Source organism: Chenopodium quinoa, unplaced genomic scaffold (assembly GCF_001683475.1).
Source record: "Chenopodium quinoa cultivar QQ74 unplaced genomic scaffold, ASM168347v1, whole genome shotgun sequence".
In the NCBI taxonomy this organism is placed as follows: domain Eukaryota; kingdom Viridiplantae; phylum Streptophyta; class Magnoliopsida; order Caryophyllales; family Amaranthaceae; genus Chenopodium; species Chenopodium quinoa.
In genome coordinates, this window is record NW_018745034.1 from 33,272 (window position 1) to 57,091 (window position 23,820).

Genomic DNA, 23,820 nt, shown 5'->3' on the forward strand with positions numbered 1-23,820 from the left:
GAGCAAACAGGCTAGAGTAGTAAAAGACTTTGGCCCGGACTTTAAAGTTCTCAATGTAGAGGAGGATCCATCTACCCTCTAAGAAGCCCTAGCCTCAGTTGATGCAGACTTATGGCAAGAAGTCATAAATGACGAAATGGATTCACTTGAGTCTAATCGAACTTGGCACCTAACTGAGTTGCCACCAGGTTGCAAATGGGTCCTAAAACAAAAGTTGAAAGTTGATGGCACCATTGATAAGTATAAAGCTTGTTTGGTAGCTAAAGGCTACAGACAAAGGGAGAATGTTGATTTCTTTGATACCTATTCACCTGTAACTAGAGTAACTTCTATTAGAGTGCTAATGTCTCTTGCTTCTGTTTATAATCTTGTAGTGCATCAAATCAATGTAAAGACTGCATTCTTGAACGGTGAATTGGAAGAAGAAATCTACATAGACCAACCGGCCCAAGGGCTTTGTCATCCTAGGAAAAGAGCATCTGGTATGTAAGCTAGATAAATCTCTTTATGGTCTCAAACAAGCACCTAAACAATGGCATGAAAAATTTGGTAACTTAGTCATTTCACATGGTTTTAAGATAAATGGTAGTGACAAATGCATATATGTAAATTTGAGAATGACATTTGCACTATAATTTGTTTGTATGTGGATGACTTGTTAATTTTTGGCTCAAATATTCACGCTGTGAATAATGTAAAGCTATTGTTGAATGCTGAGTTTGACATGAAAGATCAAGGGGGGGGGGGGGCAAATGTAATCCTTGGGATTAAGATTACTAGGACAGAAAATGGAGTTTCTTTGGATCAATCTCATTACATTGAGAAAATCCTAAAGAAATATAGTTACTTTGACAGTAAACCTGCAAGCACACCTTATGATCCCAGTGTAAAATTATTTAAAAATACTGGTAATGCTGTTAGGCAATCTGATTATGCGAGCGTCATTAGCAGCCTTCGGCATGCCACTAATTGTATTAGACCCGACATTGCCTATGTCGTGGGATTATTAGGCAGGTTTACTAGTTGTCCTGGTAGTGAGCATTGGCATGCTTTTGAAAGGGTCATGAGATACCTTAAGAGGACTATGAACCTAGGGTTACATTATGAAAGGTTTCCATCTATTCTAGAAGGCTATAGTGATGCTGACCACTACTAGAAATAGGCCGTTTTCCGACGAAATCGTTCTGACAGACCTGAATTCCGTCAGAAAATTCGAACTTTCCGACGAAATTAGGGTATGTGATAAACTTCCGTCGGAAAAGGTACATTACGACGGAAAATCCCTCGAAATTTTTGCAACGGAAATTAATTCCCTCATAACTATAGGCTTCCGACGGAATATTCCGTCGGAAAGTTAACTTTCCTACGGAATTTAAATCCGTCGGAATTTTCCAACGGAATATTCCCTCAGAAATCCCAAATATTCCGACGGATTATTTTTCCGTCGGAATGTTCTTATATATAAAAAAAACCAACCCTCAATTCCTTCGTTTCTCTTTCTCCTCTCCTTTTTCTCTCTCTTCTCCTTCTCTGACCTCCCTCCTTCTCTCAGATCTCCTTCTCCTATCGTTTCTCTCTCCTCCTTCTCTCAGATCTCCTTCTCCTTTCGTTTCTCTCTCCTCCTTCTCTCAGATCTCTTTCTTCTTTCGTTTCTCTTTCCTCCTTCTCCTTCCCCTTCGTTTCTCTCTCCTCCTTCTCCTTCCCCTTCGTTTCTCTCTCCTCCTTCTCCTTCCCCTTCGTTTTTCTGACCACCGCTGCGCAACAAAGCCACGCACCACCGCCACTGCGCCATCGCCTTCTAAAGGTTTTTCAAAGAACAAAATAAGGTTTTTCATGTCAAATTCGACCATGAAAACCCTAGATCTAGAGTTTTCATGGTTGAATTTGACCATTAAAACCCAAATTCAAGCCAAATTAGGGGTTTTGATGGAATTCAAGGCAAGTTGTCTATTCTCTTTCTCTTATTTTTTTCGGGTTTTGCTTGAAACATCAAAGAACTTCTGGGTTTTGTGATGGAATTTCTGGGTTTTATAACTTGAAATTACTTGGATTTTTTTTGTTTTTTTCGTTTTGTGATGGAATTTCTGGGTTTTTTTCGTTTTTTTTTTTAAAAAAATTCGACTTGCTTCGTTTTTTTTTGGGTGGTTTTTTGATATTTTTTTGGGTGGTTTAGGTGGTGGTTTGGAGGGCATGGAATGGCGAGGGAGGTGGTGCTGATTTGTAGATCTGGCGAGGTGGGTGGTGGTTTGGGCGGTGGTATTTGGGTGGTTGGGAGGGAATACAGGTTAGGGTGGTGGGTGAATTTTTCGGTTGGACGTGGTGGTGGTGGGTGGTGTGGGAAAAGGCGTTTGACGTGGTGGTGGTGGGTGGTGTAGGAAAATGGGTTGGACATGGTGGGTGGTGTGGGCTGGTGGCGGGGGTGGATGTGGGTGGGGTAAGGGTTACGGGGTGGTGGGGTTTTTTTTTATTTATTTACTTTTCCGACAGAAATTTTCGTCGGAACATCTCCAACACCGACGGAAATTTCTGTCGGAACATTGCGACGGAATTTCAATTAAAGTCAACAAAACCGCCGACAGAAATAAATTCGTCTTAAATTCCGTCGGAATGGACTTTTCGGACGGAAATTCCCTCGGAATATAGCCAAATTCCTACAAAATGTAATGCGACGGTGCCTTCCGACGGAATTTCAGGATATTCCGAGGGATTATTTCCGTCGTTGATTAGGCGTTTTCTAGTAGTGGACTGGAACACCTTATCAGATGACTCTAAGGCTACTAGTGGATATATTTTCTCTATAGTCGGTGGAGTTGTATCTTGGAAGTCTAAGAAACAGCATATTTTAGCTCAGTCCACCAAGGAATCAGAATGATAGCACTAGCTACAACTAGTGAAGAAGCAGGTTGGTTAAGAGACCTGCTAGGTGAAATTCTCTTATGGGAAAAACCATTACCGGCTGTCTTGATCCATTGCGATAGTACCACGGCTATTGCAAAAGTTCAGAACCGTTACTACAACGGTAAAAGACAACAAATACGTCGTAAGCACAGCACTGTAAAAGAATATCTCTCAATCGGAGCTGTTAGAGTGGATCATGTACGCACTGAGAATAATTTGGCTGATCCTTTGACGAAAGGATTGGCTAGAGAGAAAGTCCATAATTTTTCTAAGAAAATGGGACTATTGCCATTGAAATGAGTCACACATAATGGTAACCCAACCTATGGACCGGAGATCCCAAGAAATAGGTTCAATGGGTGGTAACAAGTTATGGAGTGATATGAGTTGATTATGTTCAAAAGACATAAATTCCTGAAGCGATCAAGGATGAGTTAATAGGAACTCTTAATGAAATCTATACTCCATTTTGGAGTGGAGTACCTAGCTACAGGAGTACTCTTGATAGATTCACCTATGTGAATGTGGAAGTTAAGCCGCTTCCTATGAAATGTGTGGCAGCATTTCTAGAGCGTTCACTATACCGGGATAGACGTGCATGGCCGTAATAGCACGGGTCTATAACAACACCAAGAGTAGGTCGTGTGTGGTACGTTGTCAGAGATAGGGTTCAAAACTTCGAGTTACCCTTGTTAAATCTGAATCGTATTCACTACGCAGAAGTTTAAGTTGAAAAACACTTCTGTTTATGCACAACCTATATGTGTAAGGATTCTGCTCGAAAATGTTTTCGAAATTTCAAGTGGGGGATTGTTGGAACAAAGTGTGTTTGGGTGTGAATTTTGTAAAAATCACAAAGTCCCACATTGGTGGGAAATGAAAGTTTTACCTCCTTTATTATATAGAGTGTGGTATACTTGGGTGTGGCCCAAGGACTACCCACATTTTGTGGAGAGGGAAGACTTACCTACCGAGCCAACCTAACACACGTGCGCGCGTGCCGAACCGAGCCTGGCTGGGTCGGGTGATCAAAACAGATTTTAATTTTCCTTGATTTTTGGTAACTGTTTTGACTGATTCCCTACCCATTTTAATTCCACATTATCGTTTTTTAATTGGCCGTTTTTGACATTAATTTCGCTGGTTTAAGAACGGTTTTAATTGCTACCGTTATGCTACTGCTTTGGATATAAAAAGAACACTTTGCTCACCGTTTTCAAATACAGAAAAATCATTCTAATCTTCTTCCTCCTAAAATACAGAATTCGAGCAATTTCTAATTAGTGTTGGTGTTTAGTTGCCCGGTGGTTTTGTGCAAATCCATCAGTATATTTTTATTTCGAGAGACTATTTTATCCTGTGGGACATCCGATTGTGGTTCGATCTGATAGCACAAATTAGAGGCAGTTCCGTAAATGTTTTAAAGAGAGCGACATAATCCGCAACTCAGTCTCATTCCCGGTAACATTGTTCTTATTATTTTTGTTCCTGCAGTTCCATTTACAACAAAGGCTTACCAACAATATTCGGTTTCTGAAAGAAATTGCCTAACGTTTACGATTGATAGCCAAATTAACCTTATTCAACAATATAAGGAGCTTGTTAATTGGCAACGTGACTTGATTTCTACGGCTAGCAGTCTTGGCAACCATCACGCAGCGAGTGCTGAGACTGCAAGTCATATGGATCAATATTATTAAATTAATTACAATCAACTTAAACAAGTACAGCTATTTTGTGATTATTGATTATTGATTGGATCTGCTTTTGGTTTTCCTTTCTTCTTTCTGATTCTGAATCCATTTTACAATGGGTGTGATTTTGAAGAGAGTTTTGGGACAAAAAGAGTTATATGTTGGCATTGAGAGAGGATCGGCTCTCACCTTATCAGACACACTACGCATGGTGTAAATATTTAATGAACCATATACTCTGAAATGATCCTGAGCCCCCGCTAGTCATCTCGTTCTACTACGTTTTACCAACAATGGAAGCGCGTCAACACGATGAGAACCTTAATTTCTCAACATAAATATTGCACATTTTCAGACACAAAATAATGATGTCCATTATCAGCAGAATAATTTCATACCATCAGAATTGTGCTTACACTACGAATGTTTAAGATAACATAGCAAAAACTTACATAAGTTATGCTTCACTTCCATTGTAAATAGCACAAACAAGTACCGCCTAATGAGCCGAATGGACAGACCAGGTTTAAAATTAGTTTCTAGATAGTTTTTGACCAAAAACAAAAGGGCGACTCTTGATATCAACAGACTCCTATTCTATAGACATTTAAGGTGCAATGCAGCTCCCATCCATGAAGTTCATTCAAAGGCCCACTGGTTCTCCCTCCTAACCTCTTCTTCCTCCTCTGGGGTGAAGTCGTTCTTGATGTTGAAGGTCTTCCTGATCTCCTCAGGAGTCTTGCCTTTGATCATGTCGGCCACAGTTTGGCAGGTCAAGTCCAGCAGACTCTTGATGTTTAGGTAGTTAGCAGCCTTAAACCAAGAATAAATGCACCGAAAATCAGTATAACGATTTGAGATTGCCAAACCAGAACACACAAGGGAGGTGTAAAGAAAAAACTTCATGAGACTCAAAAGCAAGCAGAAGAGTACAAAGAGCATTCAATTAAACATGGCCTTGTCAGGCCAATGAAACTTTAAGGCTACAGCAAATTTCTGCTAACAGGGAATGGACAAACAAAGCTACTACAAGGGAGCAGAGTAGAATAAAACTCAATCAAAAAGATGGAAGACTTAAAATGTACAGGGCAAAGATTGATTATGTGAATAAATATCAGAAAAACAGAAACCATCATGTTAACAACTTGATAATCAGACACAAAATGCTAACAATCCATACTTCAAGTTATATCCAAGATGCTCATTTCTTTCCAAACAAAACCATAAGCATAATAATACAGATTATCAACAGCAGCAGGAATGAACTAAAAACACTCGAATAAACTATATCAAATAAACAAAAGGAAGTTACTAATAAATTAAAATTAAAACTATGCAGGAAAGAATATAGTTTTGGGAAAAGAATATTTTGACGATAGAAAAACCTCTAATCCCATCCATTTCCAGACTTCATCAGCATGTAAATGATTGGGTATTTGCAAATCAATGGGATTTCAAAAACATAGTTGTGGGTTGGCAAATCAGTGGGGTTTCAAAAGGCCCAGAAACAGTTAGGGGTTTGCAAATCAATGGGGTTTCAAAAACCCGGAAACAGCTTAATATAAAATGAAACTTAATATCCCTTCAGCACAAGGCATCGCAGCAAATTTAGCATAATCAAAATCAACCAACAGGTATGCACATAACAATTTCCAATCAAATTTCCAAAACAACTTCAAAAGACATCAACATGAAATCAATTGTAAAAATTAACCAAATTTCAGCAAATCAAGTGCGTCCCAACAAACAATTACACATACACATACCTTGATCATTTGTGATATTGTGCTCAAACAACAACAAAAACACAGTTCAATTTCTTACAGAAGCAAGAAATTACAGTTAAACTTTAAAATTAATCAATCCCCAAAACAATCCAGTTCAACAATTTCTAATAAAACAATCAATTGGAAACAATTAAAAAAAACCACATTCTAAACCAAATGAACAACGATTTAGATCTAAAAAACCACAAAACAAATCCAAAAACAGTACAATCGGAAAATTGAACAAGTAAAAAAATTAAACAGGAGCAGAAGCACTAAATTAAAGCAAGATCTAAAATCTAGAGAGAAAGGGAGAAAAGAGGAGAGAGAAAAAGAAGAATATACCAAAATGAGATCAAAAAGGGTATTCTGGTCAACTTTAACAAACTCAGCATCCCAGCTCTTAAGTTCATCATCAGCGGTAGAATTAGTAGAAGATCGATCTTCAGCAGAAGCTTTAGAAGCAGCAGCATCAACATGCTTCTTACAGTACTCAATCACCTTCGAAAGGATCTTACCAGTAACATTAGGAAGAGGAATCGCGTTGTCGGCGCAATCATCTTCGATCATATGCTTGATTGTCTGAGATTCCAAGGCGACAATCTCTTCGACATCGAATTGCTCGTTGTCCGAGGATTTCAGGGTGACCTTCTTGGAAGTGGCAGCCATTGAAGAGGTGATGAAGGAGAGAAAGTGAAGCGGCAGAGAAAACCCTAGCAGATCCGAAATGAGGAGAGAGAAAGTGATGAAAGATGGTGGGTACGTAAATGGATTTTGAGGGGTTATTTATAGAGTTGGTTGTGAGCCCGTGGTACAGTCTCATTTCTCATACGAAGTATGTTGTGACTTTTTAATTGCCTTTTTTTTTAAAAAAAAAATAATATGAGTATGGAGTACGATGGTATAAATTTGGGAATTCATGACAAAATATGTGTATATCAATGCAATTAGTGCTTGGATTTTCTTTAAAGATGCATTAATTAATTTATTAATGTTAAAAAAGTAAAGATTTTGAAAAAATAAACATTAATTATACTGGTCTAGGCGTGTTTTTGTCATGACTTCTTAAATTTATACGTGCTATTTTAATTAGTATATTTGACATTTCCCAAAGAAGAATAGAATGGTATGTCAGTGAATTTAACATCACCCAAACAGGCGTAATACTTGTAAGAAAATTAAGTTAATTGATCTTAATGAAGTTATTAGGGGTAACTAAGATATGATTATGATAATTCTCCTAAAGTATACTCGTATTACTTTTGTTTTTGTTTTTTTACACAAAAATTCTAAATTTGGCAAAAAAGGGGTTCAACTCGTGTTACGTATTTGGTTTTGTCTCAATTATTCTATCTGAATAAAGATAGTTTTATGACAATTTTATTGGAATTTTGTGGTAAGAACTATTTTGTTCGGACTTATATTTTTTGGATTTATCTTGTCTAAATTTATTTTTTCAACATATAAGGTATTTATTTTGAAATAAATGGATAATTTGTCTTAATCAGTAAGTTACTTTCTAATCTATGTAACCCTAATATGTTATACTTTGTAGTTGTTTATATCTTGACATGTATGAATATACTTATGATTTAAAAAAAAAATAAGAAAAAAATTTCTATAATACTCCATAGAACAAACAAAACATGTGTTTGAGTCCAACCTATTAGTTTATGAGGTGATACATGTTAATTTTCATGTTGTGAATTGTGATTACCTTCTTTTCTTCTTAGTGCATGCATGAGATCCTAATGTGCTATTAAAGCAAGGCCCAAACAATATAATTTAATAACAAAATTAGAATAAATAGCAACAAGTTTAGTTGTATATCAATGTTTAATTAAAATTGAAAACTGTATACTTTTTTGACGGGAAAAATTATATACTTTATTATACCTTAAAAAGCATTCACAATAAAAAAAAAAAAAAAAAAAAAATGTGTGTTACATATCATCTCTTTTAAGCACTATAAACATGCTAATTTATTTCAATTTCAAACGAACTTTGATATAGAACTAAACTTATTGCTATTAACTCCAATTCTGTTATTAATTAATTTATCATAGGCTTTACCTTTACAATATAACGTAGATTAAGATCTCAACCAAAGGAGGAAAAACAAACACGGCATGAAATTAACACGTATCACCTCAAAAAACTGACGGGGTGGACATGCGTAGTTTATTATACAGAGTATTCTAGAACCTTTTTTCTCATCTTATGCAAATTATACAAAGAGTCGTACATGTCAAGAAATAGATAACTATAGCATGACAAAGTTACGCGGAATCGCGGATCAATAGTAACAATCAAACCGGACAGTTTATTTTGAAACAGAGGGATTTATCACCCTTAATTCCAAAAATGTCCTCTTAAATTCCTACCTAGATCGGCTAGATACGACATATCTCGGCAAAATTATGATACAAATCACTTGTTTAAGTCATGTTCACTTCACCTTATTTTTACTGAACTAAAATTAATTTTGTAGAAGTTAAATTATTTTTGTTGAACTTAAATTATTTTTACTGAAATGAAATTAATATTGCTAAACTGAAATTATTTACTGATTCTCTATTATATTTCGGCCCTGTTCAGTTCACCTTAAAAAAAAATATTCAGTAAAAATAATTTCAATTCAGTAAAAATAATTTCAGTTCAGCAAAAATAAGTTCAGTTTAGTAAAATTAATTTCAGTTCAGTAAAAATAATTTCAGTTCAGCAAAATTCAGCAACTCTAAAGAAGAAATATAATAGAGAATCAATACCATTTTCCGACTTTCCAATTATATAAGAATATAAGATCATACTAGGTCTATTAGGAAACACTTTTTAATTGACTTTTTTTTATTTTAATTTGAACTTATTTTACTGTAAATTTTTGAAATGATTTAATTTTATATTGTCTGAACTCTTAACAAGCATTATCAGTCCTCGTTAGTGTTAATCTTATGGGACTTTTTTCAGTGATCACACAACTACGAATTAAGGAAAATCGGTTTGATTTAAAACATAAGTAGCATAATTAATTCGAGGTGTCAATTGGTACTAGATATGGGCGCCCGTATTTTATACTATTTGTTCTAGACTTCTCTTTTATTTACAACAATTTGTAAATGAAATTATGTCTATTGCAACTAGTGTTATGAACAAGACTCTTCCCAACCTCTCTAAGTTGGAGCCTCTTGATAGTAATAACTATAAGAGATGGTCACAAAAGTTACTAATTTATTTTTGAACAATTGGAAATAGATTATGTTTTGAATGAAGATGTTATTGAGATACTCAAGAAGGCGAAAGAAGATGCTAAAACCGTCACAACCGCAATTCCGGCGGCCACAACGAAAGCCTTGAAGAAGAAGAAGAAAAAGGACAACAAGCTTGTTCGTGGCCATCTCCTCAACCACATGAACAACACTTTGTTTGATTTGTTTGTCAATTTCAGATCAAGCAAGGTCATATGGGATTCTTTGGAGAATAAATATGGTGTGGATGATGCTGGGAAGAAGAAGTACGTGGTGGGCAAGTGGATCAACTTCAAAATGGATGATGAAAAGCCTATCATGACTCAAGTCCATGATTATGAGAACATGGTGACCGAAATTCTTGGTGAAGGCATGAAGATGTGTGAGACTCTTCAAGCTAATGTCCTCTTGGAGAAATTTCCTCCATCTTGGAATGACTACCGAAATTCTTTGAAGTACAAGAAGAAGGATATGAGCCTCCAAGAACTCATTAGTCACATGAGAACCGAAGAGGCTAATCGCCTTAAGGATAAGTTTGAAAATTTATCTCTTAATTCTTCTAAAGCTAATCTTGTTGAGTCTCCTTTGAATGTGTCTAAAAATAGGAAAAACTCTAAGAAGAAGGGAAACAACAAGTCCAAAAGCAACTTCACTTACAACAACATAATCCAAAAGCCTAAGGGAGCATGTTATGTGTGTGGAATCATTGGACACAGAGCATACCAATGCAACCGAAGGCATGGAGCCAAGAAAGATGGCAATACCTCCCAAGCCAACATTGTTGAAAAGGAAGATGTCATTGTGGCGGTGGTGGTTGAAGCCAACTTGGTGGAAAACAAAATTGAGTGGATTTTGGACTCCGGAACATCAAGGCATTTTTGTGCAAACAAGGCTTTGATGACCGAGTTTGAAGATGTAACAGACGGCGATTATGTCTACATGGGCAATAGTAGCACCGCAGGAGTCCTAGGCGAAGGACAGGTCCATCTCAAACTTACCTCTGGAAAAACTTTATTTTTAAGTAATGTGTTGTATGTACCTTCTCTTAGGAGACACTACAAGAAAACAGCTTGATTCCGACGAAAAAAATTCGTCGGAAAAATCGGAAATTCCGTCGCAATGGTCTTCCGTTGGAATCAGTCTGTCGCAAAACCCATTGTAGGAAATTCGACCTTTTCCGACAGAATTTCCGACGAAAGGCTAGTTTCCGACGGACTTTCTGACGGATTTTTTTTTCTATCGGCGCTTTTTTTTTACTTTAGTTGAAGTTCCGTCGCAATTTTCCGACGGAAATTTCCGTCGGAAAAGTCAATAAAAAAAAATAAAAAAACCAGCCCCACCCCTGCTCACCACCCCAACCCACCCCACCACCACCCCCACCCACCAGAACGTACCACCGTAACCCCAACCCACCCCACCACCATAACCCCATTAGCCACCCCCTAACCCACCATGACCACCACTAGACCCTAACCCACCCACGCCTCCACACACCACCAGCTACCAGCCCTAACCTGAACCCACCCACCAGACCCACCTAACCTGAAAATATTCTCCTAACCCAAACCCAACCACTAGACCCACCACCTTAGCCGCCAGATTTACAAACCACCACCACCCACCTCGCCATTCCCTACCCTCCCCAACCACCACCGAAACCACCATTCCCCACCGAAACCAACCAAAACCACCATACCTTCAATTCCACCTCCAATTCAACCACCACCACGACCACAATTCAAACACCACAAAAAAAAATCAAATCAAATTAATAGAAAGAAAACAAAGACATACCTTCAATTCCACCTCCAAAACCTCGAAATTGGGATTATATGGTTAAATTCGAACATAAAAACTCCAGATTTGGAATTTTTATGGTCGAATTTAACCATAAACACCATAATTATTTGTTTGTTGACGACCACCAGCCCACACATATTCCATTCTTGTCGAAAATTCAAGGAAAAAGAAAAAGAGAACGAAAATGGTGTCGGAAACAGAGAAAGAAAAGAGATGGAGAGAAAAATGGAAGGAAAAGTGGAAAGAGAACGAAGGAGAAACCAGAAGAAAGAAGAAGAACGAAGGAGAAAGAGGAACAGGAAATACTACAAGAAAACAGCTTGATTCCGACGGAAAAAATCCGTCGAAAAACGGTCTTCCGACGAAATTCCGTCGGAATCAGTCTGTCGCAAAACCCTTTGTAGTTTATTTCTGTCGGCACTTTTATTGAGTTTAATTGAAATTCCGTCGCAATTTTCGACGGAAATTTCCGTCGGAGTTGAAGAGGTTTCTGACGGAAATTTCCGTCGGAAAAGTCAAAAAAAAAAAACACACCACCCCCACTAGCCACCCTAAACTACCCCCACCCACCCAGACCACCCCCGCCCACCACCCCTATAACCAGCCCCACCAGCCACCCTAATTGAAACCCACCCACCTAGACAACCCCCACCCAGATGACCCACCCAACACACCCACCCAGACCACCCACCACCACACCTACGAATCGAACCCCCCCGACCCATCCAACCCAGACCAGACCAAAACCCACCCTGCCAACCACCCTAACCAACCACCTAACCCACCCACTGAAAAAACCCAGATCGAACAACAACCAAAAACCAAAACAACCACCAACCACCCAAACAACAACATTCAAAATCGAAACAACAAACAAAACAACAACCAAATCTCGAAAAAATTTAAATCAAACAAAAAAATGAAATATACAATTATCTTCTGAAATTAAAAAAATAACATTACAATTATATCAAAAATTAATTATAATCAGAATTGTTTATACATTACATAATCCAGATCTACAAACTTAAATTTTAAAATCTATAATCTTACTTAACAATTTCCTGATGAACGACAATGAAGAACGAGACGAGGTGCTTGACGGTGAACGAGAACGACAATGACGGTGGATGATGGTGGACGACGGTGCTTTGTGGTTGTGCTTTGACGGTGCTTTTTCGTTGTGCTTTGATAGTGCTTTGAACGAGAAACAAAAGAAGAGAGGCGAGATAGAGAAGAGGACAGGAGAGAGAAAGAAAAGAAAAGAGGCAGAGAGATGATAGGAGGAGATAGAATGAAGGAGGAAGAGAAGAGGAGAGGAGAAAAAAGAAAAAAGAGGCGGAAGAGAGGAGAGAGAAAACATAAATGAAGTAGGGTTTCCGGGTTTTGTAGGTTTTTTTTTTAAGTCAAAATTCCGTCAGAAAAGGGTTAAATTCCGTCGGAAATTTCCGACGAATTTAAAATCCGTAGGAAATTAATTTGTTCCGACGGATTAATTTACAGCCTCCAACGGAAATTTCCGTCGGAAGGAATTTTCCGAGGGAATATTCCGTCGGAAGTAGTAAATTCCGAGGGGAAAAAAATCCGTCGAAATATTTTCGAGGGATTTTCCGTCGCAACATATCTTTTCCGATGGACTTTTTTTATAGACCCAAATTCTGTTGGAAAATTCGAATTTTCCGACGGAAATTAAGTCTGTCGGAAAACGACCTATTTCTAGTAGTGAAAGAGAAGGAGAAAAGAGGAACAGGAAAGAGAGGGAGAAGAGGAGAGAGAAAGAGAAGGAGAAGAAGAGAGAGAAAGTGAAGGAGAAAAGAGGAACAGGAAAGAGAAGGAGAAGAGGAGAGAGAAAGAGAGGCGGAGAAGGTTTGGGTTAAATGAAGGGGGTATCTGTTTTATGGGCTAGGGTTTGGTAAAAAAAAATTATTAATTTTTTAATTATATTCCGACGTAAAATTCCGTCAGAAAGCACATAAATTCCGACGGAATTTATTTCCGTCGGAAATTTCTGACGGATTTATAAAATCCGTCGAAAATATCCGACGGAACATAAATTCGTCAGAAATTTCGATTTTTCCGACGGATTTTTGTGTCTGTCGGAACGTTTTCGTCGGAATTTGACTGTTTTCTAGTAGTGAGAAATCTTGTTTCGGGAGCCCTTCTCAACAAAGCCAGCCTAAAATTTGTCTTTAACGCCGACAAGATTGTAATGACTAAGAATGGAGACTTTGTTGGGAAAGGTTACCTCAATAATGGCTTGTTAGTTGTTTGTTTTGAATGTTATGAATGAGAATGGAAGTACTTCTTTTGCTTATATTATTGAGTCTTTGGATGTTTGGCACAATCGTTTAGGTCAGTTAAATTCTTCTTATTTAAAAAAGTTAAAGGACATGAATTTGATTAATTTTTCAATGGATGACAAATGCTAAATTTGTGTTGAGGTCAAACATACTAAGAAACCATTTAAGCAAGTGGTCTCAAAAAGTACAAAATTACTTGAATTGATTCATTCAGATTTAGCGGACTTTAAAAAATGCACTAGTAAAGGTGGAAATTATTATATTACTTTTGTTGATGACTTTTCTCGTTATACCAAAGTTTATTTGCTTAAAACAAAAGATGAAGCCGAAAGTGCATTTTTAAAGTACAAAATTAAAGTTGAAAATCAATTAGACCTAAAGATCAAAAAATTTAGAACCGATAGAGGTGGTAAATATGGTAAAGATTCTTTAAAAGATTATTGCGAGGCCAATGGCATCATACATGAAACGAGTCCACCTTACACACCCCAATCAAATGGTGTTGTCGAAATGAAAAATAAATCTTTGAATGAGACTATGAATGCCATGATTCTTAGTTCCGGTTTATCCGATAACTTGTGGGGAGAGGCGATTCTTTCCGCTTGTTATGTACTCAATAGAGTGCCTCATACGAAATTGGATAAAACCCCCTAATGAACTTTGGAAGGGATATAGTCCAAATTTTAAATTTTTGAAAGTGTGGGGATTATTAAGTGATTTTAAAAAATCCACTATCGGGTCTAAAACTTTTGATTGTGTGTTCATTGGATATACTCATAATAGTGCAGCCTATAGGTTCATGTTATTAAGTGATAGTACAATTTGTGAAGCTAGAGATGCGGTATTATTTGAGCATATTATTTTTCCTATGAACAAGTCCTTGTCTTCTAATGTTGATGTGCATACTAGTAAGTCAAGTATGAATGTGCCTTTTGTTGATTATATGTCTAGTTCTAGTCTCCCCTCTTCCTCTACCAAAGTGGTAGAAGTTGAACCTAGGAGAAGTAAGAGACCTAGAGTAGAGTCTTTCCTTGGACCGGATTTCTTGACTTCTTTTGTGGTAGAATACTTTGATGTGGATTCTTTAAGTGAGCATGTTGTGTCTTTGTTTCTTTTAGAAGAAGACCCTAAGACCCTAAGACTTATGATGAGGCAATGAGGCCCATAGATGCTAGTTTTTGGAAAGAAGCCATTAAAAGTGAACTTGATTCTATCATGACCAATCATACTTGGAATCTTTGTTACTTGCCTAAGGGTTCTAAACCTATAAGCTGTAAGTGGATTTTCAAGAAGAAACTTAGACCGGATGGGACCATAGAAAAGTTCAAAGCTAGACTTGTCATTAGAGGTTTCACCCAAAAGGAAGGTATAGATTTCTTTGACACATATTCTCCCGTGACTAAAATTGCCACCATTAGAACCTTGGTAGCCCTTGCGGCAATTCACTGGTTCACCAAATGGATGTCAAAACGGCTTTTCTTAATGGAGACCTTGATGAAGAAACTAAATGACTCAAATGGAAGGTTATGTGGTGAAGAGATAAGAACACAAAGTGTGTAAGCTTAGAAAGTCTCTTTATGGTCTTAAGCAAGCTCCTAAGCAATGGTTTGAAAAGTTTGATAGCATTTTTGGAGTTGTGGCTATGTGGCTAATTCTTCGGATTCTTGTTTATACTCTAAGAAGTTTGAACCATCTTGTGTTATAATATGTTTATATGTTGATGATATGCTTATTGTTGGTACTAATCTTGATGTGGTGAATAATGCTAAGGCTATGCTTTCTACCAAGGTTGAAATGAAGGACATGGGAGAAGTTGATGTAATCCTTGGAATTCGTCTAAGAAAAACAAAAAATGGTTTTGCCATGAGCCAATCTCACTATGTGGAAAAAATTCTCAAGAAATTTGATTCTTTTGATGTAGTGCCTTGCAATACCCCATATGATCCCAACACGAAGCTTGAGAAAAACAAGGGTCCTAGTGTATCTCAAGAGCTCTATGCAAAGGTAATTGGTAGTGTGATGTTTCTAATGAATTGCAAACGACCCGACATTGCCTATGCGGTAAGTAGACTTAGTAGATATACTCACAATCCAAGTCAAAGTCATTGGGTTGCACTTCGTCGGTTACTAAGGTACCTTAAAGGTACTATGAATGATTGTTTGCATTTTTATCGCTTTCCTAATGTTTTAGAAGGATATCGTGATGCAAATTGGGTAACCGATAATGATGAAATTTCCTCAACTAGTGGCTATGTTTTTATTTTGGGTGGAGGTGCTAATTCATGGAAGTCCTCAAAACAATCATGTCTAGCTCGCTCCACCATGAAATCTGAACTTATTGCTCTTAAGTTGGCAGGTCATGAAGTGGAATGTCTTAGGAACCTCCTAAGCGGCAATTGGAGTGGCCAATAATAGCAACTACAATGGCAAAAAGAGGCATTTTCTTATGAGACATAAAGTGTTGAGGCAATTTCTCAAGAATGGAGTGATTGCATTGGACTATGTGAGGTCTGAAAAGAGCTTGGCGGTTCCTTTGACGAAAGGAATGGCAAGAAAACAAGTTGGTGAATCATCGAGGGGAATAGGACTTAGGCCATATGATACATTACATTTGTCCTAATTCCTATGGTGATAATGTTTGTAATGTTTGACTTTGTTTGTGAGGTTGAGTTGTTTAACTCTTAATGGGTCCTTGTGTTATTAAGACGCACACTAAAGGACTCACCTATGTGGTTGTGAAGATCAACCATCTTCTATGAAAACTTTGGCCGGTTTTCTAGAGCCTCCACTAGACCTAAGGTGAATGTGCTTGGCTATAAATAAGTACATCTCTTCGCGGAGTTCAAGTATATTTTGGAGTGATGTATGTGATGTGGGGGTCTTGGATTAAATCTTAGAGTTTCAAGGTCCGTCCACTCTTTGATCAAGGGTCTAAGGGTTTCAAGGTTTGTCCACCCTTATACTTGTAATTCATTGCCTCATCTCACTAAACACTAGATTTCAAGTTACTTATGTAATATTTAAGTGTTATTTATTGATCTCCTCTTATGTTCAATATGTTGCTTATCCTCATCTTTTGTTGTTTTTCCTTCCCTTCCTTTAGTGGAGGATTGTTGGAATAAAGAAAGGAAAGGAAATTCAAAGAAGTAAGATACGGGCGCCCGATCGGGCGAGCACTGTCCGACTGGGCGCAAGAAGAGTCGTAAAACTGAAGTTCCGCCGCCCACCAGGCGAGCTCCGCCCGACCGGGCGCGAGAGCAACCTAGTTTTTAGTTGGGTGCTTGCTCAACCGGGCGTAAGAAGACGTTAGAAAATTGATGGCAGTTCGCCCGACCGGGCGAGCTCTGTTCGACCGGGCGCGAGAGCAACCAGGTTTTGGCTAGGTGCTCGCCCGATCGGGCGCGAACTCGTCCGTTGGTCTCCAACGGCTCCCTTGGATTCCTCTTCTTGTTTGATTTATTGTAACCCCCCATTTAAGGTTGATTATGATGTTTTAAACACTATGATTATTCTGATTTTATTTTCTCATTGATGAAGAAGAATCCTCTATGATCTTCCATCTTCTTCTTTCCATCATTAGAAATTGAAGGATGATCTTCTGATTTCATACACCTTGAAAAATATACATCAAACACAAGCTAAACACATATTCTATTTTGGGCATAAGTTACTTGGCTCCAACCTTCCACCCAAAAGTGCCTTTGAGTGGAAGTGGAGTGTTAACTTTAGGGAACGTGTCGACGAATACAATTGAGCACCCCAATTGCGTCGGAATTTCGTTTTCAAATCACTGAATTTGCTTCACGACACACCGTACTCTTTCTCTTTTGTGAGATCAATTTTTCGATCTTGCTTAATATATTTTATACTATTTGTTCTAGACTTCTCTTTTATTTACAACACGATGTAATGAAATCAAGAACATTTAGGAATTAGGATGATCGATACTCCGTATCTTCTAGCAGAAGATGATCGAATGCGAATAGGGATAGATATATAATCAAGAATAGACACATTGTCAGTTCACTGTGTACACCATATTAGTTACAGATATATCCATCAAGCCCTTTAAAAAGTGTTTCAGATTAGAAGCACAAGCTTATTACAGCAAAACTCTATTTGATGCCATGCTTCGATTTCTACAGCTTTGAAACGGGTAAACCTGCACAGTAATTGCAACTACAGTTAATATAAAGTGCTAAGTGATACATGTAGATAGTGCACAAAGTTAACTAAAGTGAATAGTACTTAGAGCTTTAGCATTCACAATGCTCGGGCAAGCTGCCGGGGGTGGAGCATTCTCATTCAAGAATGGCTCAACTCGGTTGGGGTCAGCCCACGCTGGGTATCCTTTGATTTTTCCCTGAAATCAGAAATAGATTTATAAGTTATATATGTATCTAGCAGGGTATTTAGTTACTCATCTGCATTTACTGAGGGATTAGACAGGGAATTGTAAGGGCATTGTAAAGCAGAAGACTATTTTTCAGACAATCCATATATAATACAGGTCAAGCTGATAAATGTACCAGGACATTCAGAGCTGCCAGTGTCGCCATTCCTTCACGAGTCCACTGCATCAGAGAAAAGTAAATGCACAAAATTGAATTAGAAAGAGTGGATGAAGGACTTAACCATGATAACTTTTTGTAATTAGATGGTCAGAGATCAGTAAAATTCCCCCAGGTACCTTGGAAGCTGAAGCTATGTGTGGCACCACAACAGCATTCTTCATGTCAGCAAGGCCGGGTTTCATGAATGGCTCATCCTACACAAGGAAGTGCTAATATGAATCTATGAGGTGTGCAACAAGCAAGATCTGAACTCTGAAATGTAAGAAAGTGATGTTTGGATACCTCAAAGACATCAAGACCAACTCGAAACATGGGGTTTGCCTTCAAATGTTCAACAAGAGCTACTTCATCAATGACAGGACCCCTACTACAGTTAATGAGAATTGCTTCCTGTTGATGAAATTTATACAGGTTTAAGCATCATTTGTCACAAAATTGCAGTGATCACAGTAGGAATTCTCTGAGAGCAATTCACTGAATTACCTTTTTCATCATTGAGAGTCTCTCTTTGTTGACAAGATGGTAAGTTGTTTTATCCAATATAGGATGTAGACTTATCTGCAAAGCATTCAATCATTTACCACTACGCACAAAACTGATTGAATCTCCCCAATTCCCATTTCAGAGAAAAAGAGTAAGAAAATAATAAATCATGCTTGAAAATGCTTGGTTGGAACTTGGTAGGAACCTCACCAAATCAGCCTGTTGAAGCACTTCATCCATACTCGCTGCTCTTTTCCAGGTGACAGGTTGCTCGCCATTGGCTTTTAGGAATTCACCATAAGCTAGAAAAAGGAAAACAAAAAGACTATCACTAATAATTCAGAAATTTGTTCACCGCGTAATTGTTGACAACCCTTCCTCCCTCCTAAATAATAGGCCACGTTTGATATAGGGTCGTTCTTAGCAACATGAGCTATATATCACTACTATTTAAAAATATCTAAATACTTACATCTCCACCATATTTTGTTAAGTAATTTAAGTATGGATAACATGGGAAAGATAAAATTTGACTCAATGAAATTAGAAATGTGGTCTAAAGGGAATATCTGAGTATACCAGTAACAAACTTCTCCAGGCGAGTTGATTGATACAGATCATAATATATCAGGTTCATTTTGAATCCCTCAACCTGAGAGTGGAATAGTAGCACTAAGTTTGGTTAGTTGATCAGATAAATCACAGATAACAGGTATGCAACTGCAAAAGAATGCAGAAACTTGTTAGGCTTATTTCTTATAAATGTTGACTCATGCCAAGATGCAGAATTCTAATAGACTTCTATAAAGTCTGCTCGTACATACTTCTTCGACTAGTGCATGAGCTAAAAACCAAGAGTACATATTTATTAACATTAGAGAACCAATTTAAAATGTATGTTACCATCATTCTAGCATAAGCAGACCCAATACGACCAGCTCCAATGACACCAACAGTCTGCCCCTTGAGCAAGTTTCCGACAAACCTGTGATAAGAGATGTGTACTGTTAGGTCCTTAAAATTAATCATTTATATAGAATGAATTTAAGAAGTGACTATAAGAGAGCCCTTACAAATGAGGAAGCCATCCTTCGTACAGACCAGCCCTCATAAACTCATCTGCTTCAACTATCCTTCGGGCAGCTGCCAAGGATAGTGCAGCCGCTAATTCTGCTGTAGTCTCGGTAAGAACTCCCTACAGAAGGCGATTATACAATAAGAGAGCTTCTCGTTCCAAACACAATTCACATTTCAAGTATATAAAAACTACAACAAAAGTGTAGCCACTGAAAGCCGTTTATAAGCTACAAAACCATCATCACAAAATAAACGGATGGATTCGAATTTGGGGATTAAAAATTTATAAGTGTATACATGCACGATGCACTCATCCAATATGGCAAAAATAGTAAACCTACACAAAATCATTGCACGGTGTCCCTGACACACGCACACACTAAACCAGAGCACCATTCTCGATACTTTCAAGTGCATGAATTATATTGTGATTAGCAACTTCCTAATAATAGTTGTTAACATACATAGTATATAACTTAGTCAATTAGTAATATAATTTGTTACTTGCAATAGTACAAATTCAGATAAAGAAGAGAAAAAACAAAGCAAAACAAAAGTTAGCAAAGTCAAAATCTTACAGGAGTGTTACCAACAGCAACACCATACTTGGTAGCAGCATTAACATCAACATTGTTATAACCAACAGCCATGTTACTGAATGCTTTGCCACCTGCTTTGCTCAATGCAGAGAACAAAGTCTCTCCCCAATCTTCTGTCAACTGTAATAACATAATTAATTCAACAAAAAAGTAGCCATTTATCACAATATTCAAATGAAAATCACCATAAAAAAAACATTAAAAATTTACCTGGCCAATTACCCCGTCACACTTGTCTCCAATCAAAGCAATAATATCATCAACAGATAATATTGTTTTGTTCTGGGTACAAATCTAATTTGAAAAAAAATAACACAAATTACAATTAAAACATGAAATTATAAAATCCGAAAATGAAGTGGGAGAAAAAGACTAAAACAAATATAACCTCCACTCGACAATCTTGTTCAACTAAGAGATTGATCCAACGAGTGCCAGGCATAGATTTAGTGCTAACAACTCTGTATTTTCCACTAGGATTGTAAACTTCAATTGAAACTGGTTTTGCCATGATGAATAATTTTGGTTCAGGTAATTCAACAAACACTTGGTGAGCAAAGTTTTATTCTTGAAGTTTTTATACTGGGGAAATTGGCATGCTGTGGTGCAACCCACAGAAAGAATTGTATGTACACTCACATCAACAGATAAAGATCAAATCTTTGTGATCAATGGTTGATAAAGGTGTTATCTTTGAAGGGTTTAGAGTAATATGATGAGATTGGATGTGGGCATTGTTTGTAATGTTTGGATAAAGTGGATTTGTTTTGTAGGAATTGGAAGTTTTATAAGGGCCTTTCATTTGGTAGGAAAGATAATGAGATTGTGGCCTATAGTTTTTGATCTAATGCATTGAGTTCTTGATTGCTAGAGAGGTTTTTGAGGGCCCTCTCCAACTAGTTAGGAAAATTCATAGCAATTGCAATATTCTTGAATTTTTGGTAGAGTAAAATACCATTTAATGTACTATATTCATTTTTTTTTGGGTTGAGAGAATCGCAAGGACTAATGATATAGACGAGATCACGATATTTAATCTCAGTATTTGAATATCACCTCTTAAGATTTTTAACCAACGAAACTAGCTAGTTATTGTTACCTAAGAGCATGAAATTAGTTATTACATTCACATTTTTATGTACAAGATATCACTAAATCGTTGTTATAATCTTACCGAGAAATATATAGTACACCTCTTATTAGAAATATAAGATTATACTTCAATCTTTCTATTCTTTTCAACTTTTTGTTTGCTAGGGGTAAATCATTGATTTAAAATGTTAATAATTTCCCCTTCAAGATTGGTTTAGGGTTTGAAAAGTATCTAATGTCATAGATATATAGTAGCCTTGAACTTAATAAACTCACTAGAACTATTTAAATGTTTTGACTTATAACTATTGGATTAACAGTTTGACCCGAAAGGAACCTTTATCAGCAAAAGTACAACCCGACCCAGTGATCATGCATTCAATTCTGCTCTATATGCCATTGGAGTTAAATATGGAATTTGATTGGGCCGGCCAAGGCACCACACAGGTCCTAGCACGAAAAAAGCATAGGACAACAATTAAGAAACACTATTGTGTGCCGGCTTGGTTGTCTTTATTTAAAAGAAGCATGACAAGGCATGAAACAACTTGACACGACAATACATGTTAAAATAGTAAATTTCGACGTACTTAAACACGATATGGTGGCACGTGGACTTAGGTTAAGTAACAATAAAATGCATTGATAAAGCCATAAAGGTTGGTTAAAGATGATATATAATGATGATGGGCTCAATACCCTCATGCGGAAAGAACTTTGCCAGGCCCATTGAACATTATCTTACATTTGCCAACTTAAGAAGTGTATAGCTAGTTGAAGCAGAAGATTTGCCAACATTAATTTGCAAAAATTTGAAATAAACGTTAGGATTCGCATATTTGTTCACGTTATACAAATAGAAACATAATAATGTGAAAGATATATTTCAATTTTGTATTTTTGCTCAGATAATACAACTTTCGAAGTATTACAAAAATGTTTATTCATTTATAATAGGCCAATTCCATTAAGGCCCAAATTAGCAAAATAAAAGTATTGAAAAACAAAAATCATCTTCATCGTGATCCCCGATTTATTTAATTTTGCTTAGCTAGTCCAAGTATGCATTTGCGTATAAGTACGATTGTCGCAGTGAAAATAGAAGCCATCTTCTTTAGCCTCCCAAAAGCATTGCGAATTGCACGTACCTTCTTGGGCAGTCCTAAAAACATCAAATCTAATGTTTTTATCTTTCCAATAGAAGTGGCAAAAGTATAGTGTCGAATCCATTAGATTGACATGAAAATGCCACTCATAAGTTTGTCCTTTCTCCAAAACATGCACACCCTGATCATTATTTTTAGACTGACAACGTAATGTCATCGGACCTGACAATGCATTCAGTATGTGAACTCTGTAGCGGTTCAATTCTATTTGTGCCATTACTGTTGACCCTAAATTCATTTGCAGGAATCCTACGCATATCAATAAACTCAACACATAACTAACGTAACCCATTTTTGCTCTTTTATTATTTTCTAACTTTAATTATTATGATTTTGTCAATTGTTCATTTCTTTATATAGTAGCTTTGCATGCTAATTAAACATAGACTACCCTCAAATTAAGGGGATCTAGATTATTTAGCTTGTGCGGTTTGTGCCAAAAAAAAAATATGGTTAGATTTCAAGGGGTTTATTTTAATTAAGTTTATTTATAGGGTAGGTTGGCTTAACATAATCTTAATCAATCTAATAATATAATGGATGATCTGCTCATGCCAAGAGACAACAAACTTAAAGTCCTCCTAATGTAGTAGTGTAAAAACGTGTATCTAAGCACTATTGATCAATTTGTTAATTAAATTAGGTTTAATTTTTCGTGATATCTAAAGGCTAAGGCCCAAAGTTGCTTTTGGTGGCTAATTTTTGGCCACTAGTATAACATATTAAAGTTGGTGGAATTAAGAATTAGTCAAATAGTACCACCATTTAATGTTTTGGGGTGAATTGGATGATGAAGAAGAATTTTTCTTTTTTTTAGTTTGTTGGAGATGGCCAGATGGGACCTGTTTTTGATTTGAAGTTAACCAAATAAATACTGTAACTTATTCCAATTTTTTTTTTTTTTTTTTTTTTTTTTTTTTTTTTTTTTTTTTTGGGGTAAATAGCATTCTAATTGAACTCTAATCCTCTTTTGATTTTTCAGTGCACTTAGAACTTTAAGGATAAGCCGGTAAGGTAACGAATTCCAGTCACCTGCTATAGGAAGAATTCGACCTTCAGAATTCAATTTGTAGATTCATAAGATTAGGATAGCATTATAAGATAGTATCTACATGTGCACAACTCT

At 36.9% G+C, this 23,820-nt stretch overlaps 2 protein-coding genes across 2 annotated transcripts; both read right to left on the reverse strand.

Moving 5' to 3' along the window:
* Window positions 1-4,946: 4,946 nt before the first annotated feature.
* LOC110709135 (SKP1-like protein 1A) lies at window positions 4,947-7,132 on the reverse strand. The gene is made up of 2 exons (XM_021887354.1): window positions 6,704-7,132; window positions 4,947-5,405 (listed from the first exon to the last, which is right to left on the reverse strand). The coding sequence occupies exons 1-2, from the start codon at window positions 7,025-7,027 to the stop codon at window positions 5,232-5,234; spliced, it is 498 nt and encodes a 165-aa protein (XP_021743046.1). The 5' UTR covers window positions 7,028-7,132; the 3' UTR covers window positions 4,947-5,231.
* Window positions 7,133-17,648: 10,516 nt separating this feature from the next.
* Window positions 17,649-21,189, reverse strand: LOC110709136 (glycerate dehydrogenase HPR, peroxisomal-like). The gene is made up of 13 exons (XM_021887355.1): window positions 20,825-21,189; window positions 20,647-20,730; window positions 20,416-20,556; window positions 19,834-19,955; window positions 19,664-19,745; window positions 19,340-19,412; window positions 18,971-19,062; window positions 18,761-18,835; window positions 18,560-18,667; window positions 18,394-18,471; window positions 18,233-18,277; window positions 17,952-18,066; window positions 17,649-17,865 (listed from the first exon to the last, which is right to left on the reverse strand). Exons 1-13 carry the CDS (start codon window positions 20,945-20,947, stop codon window positions 17,843-17,845), a joined length of 1,161 nt encoding a protein of 386 aa, XP_021743047.1. The 5' UTR covers window positions 20,948-21,189; the 3' UTR covers window positions 17,649-17,842.
* Window positions 21,190-23,820: the final 2,631 nt, after the last annotated feature.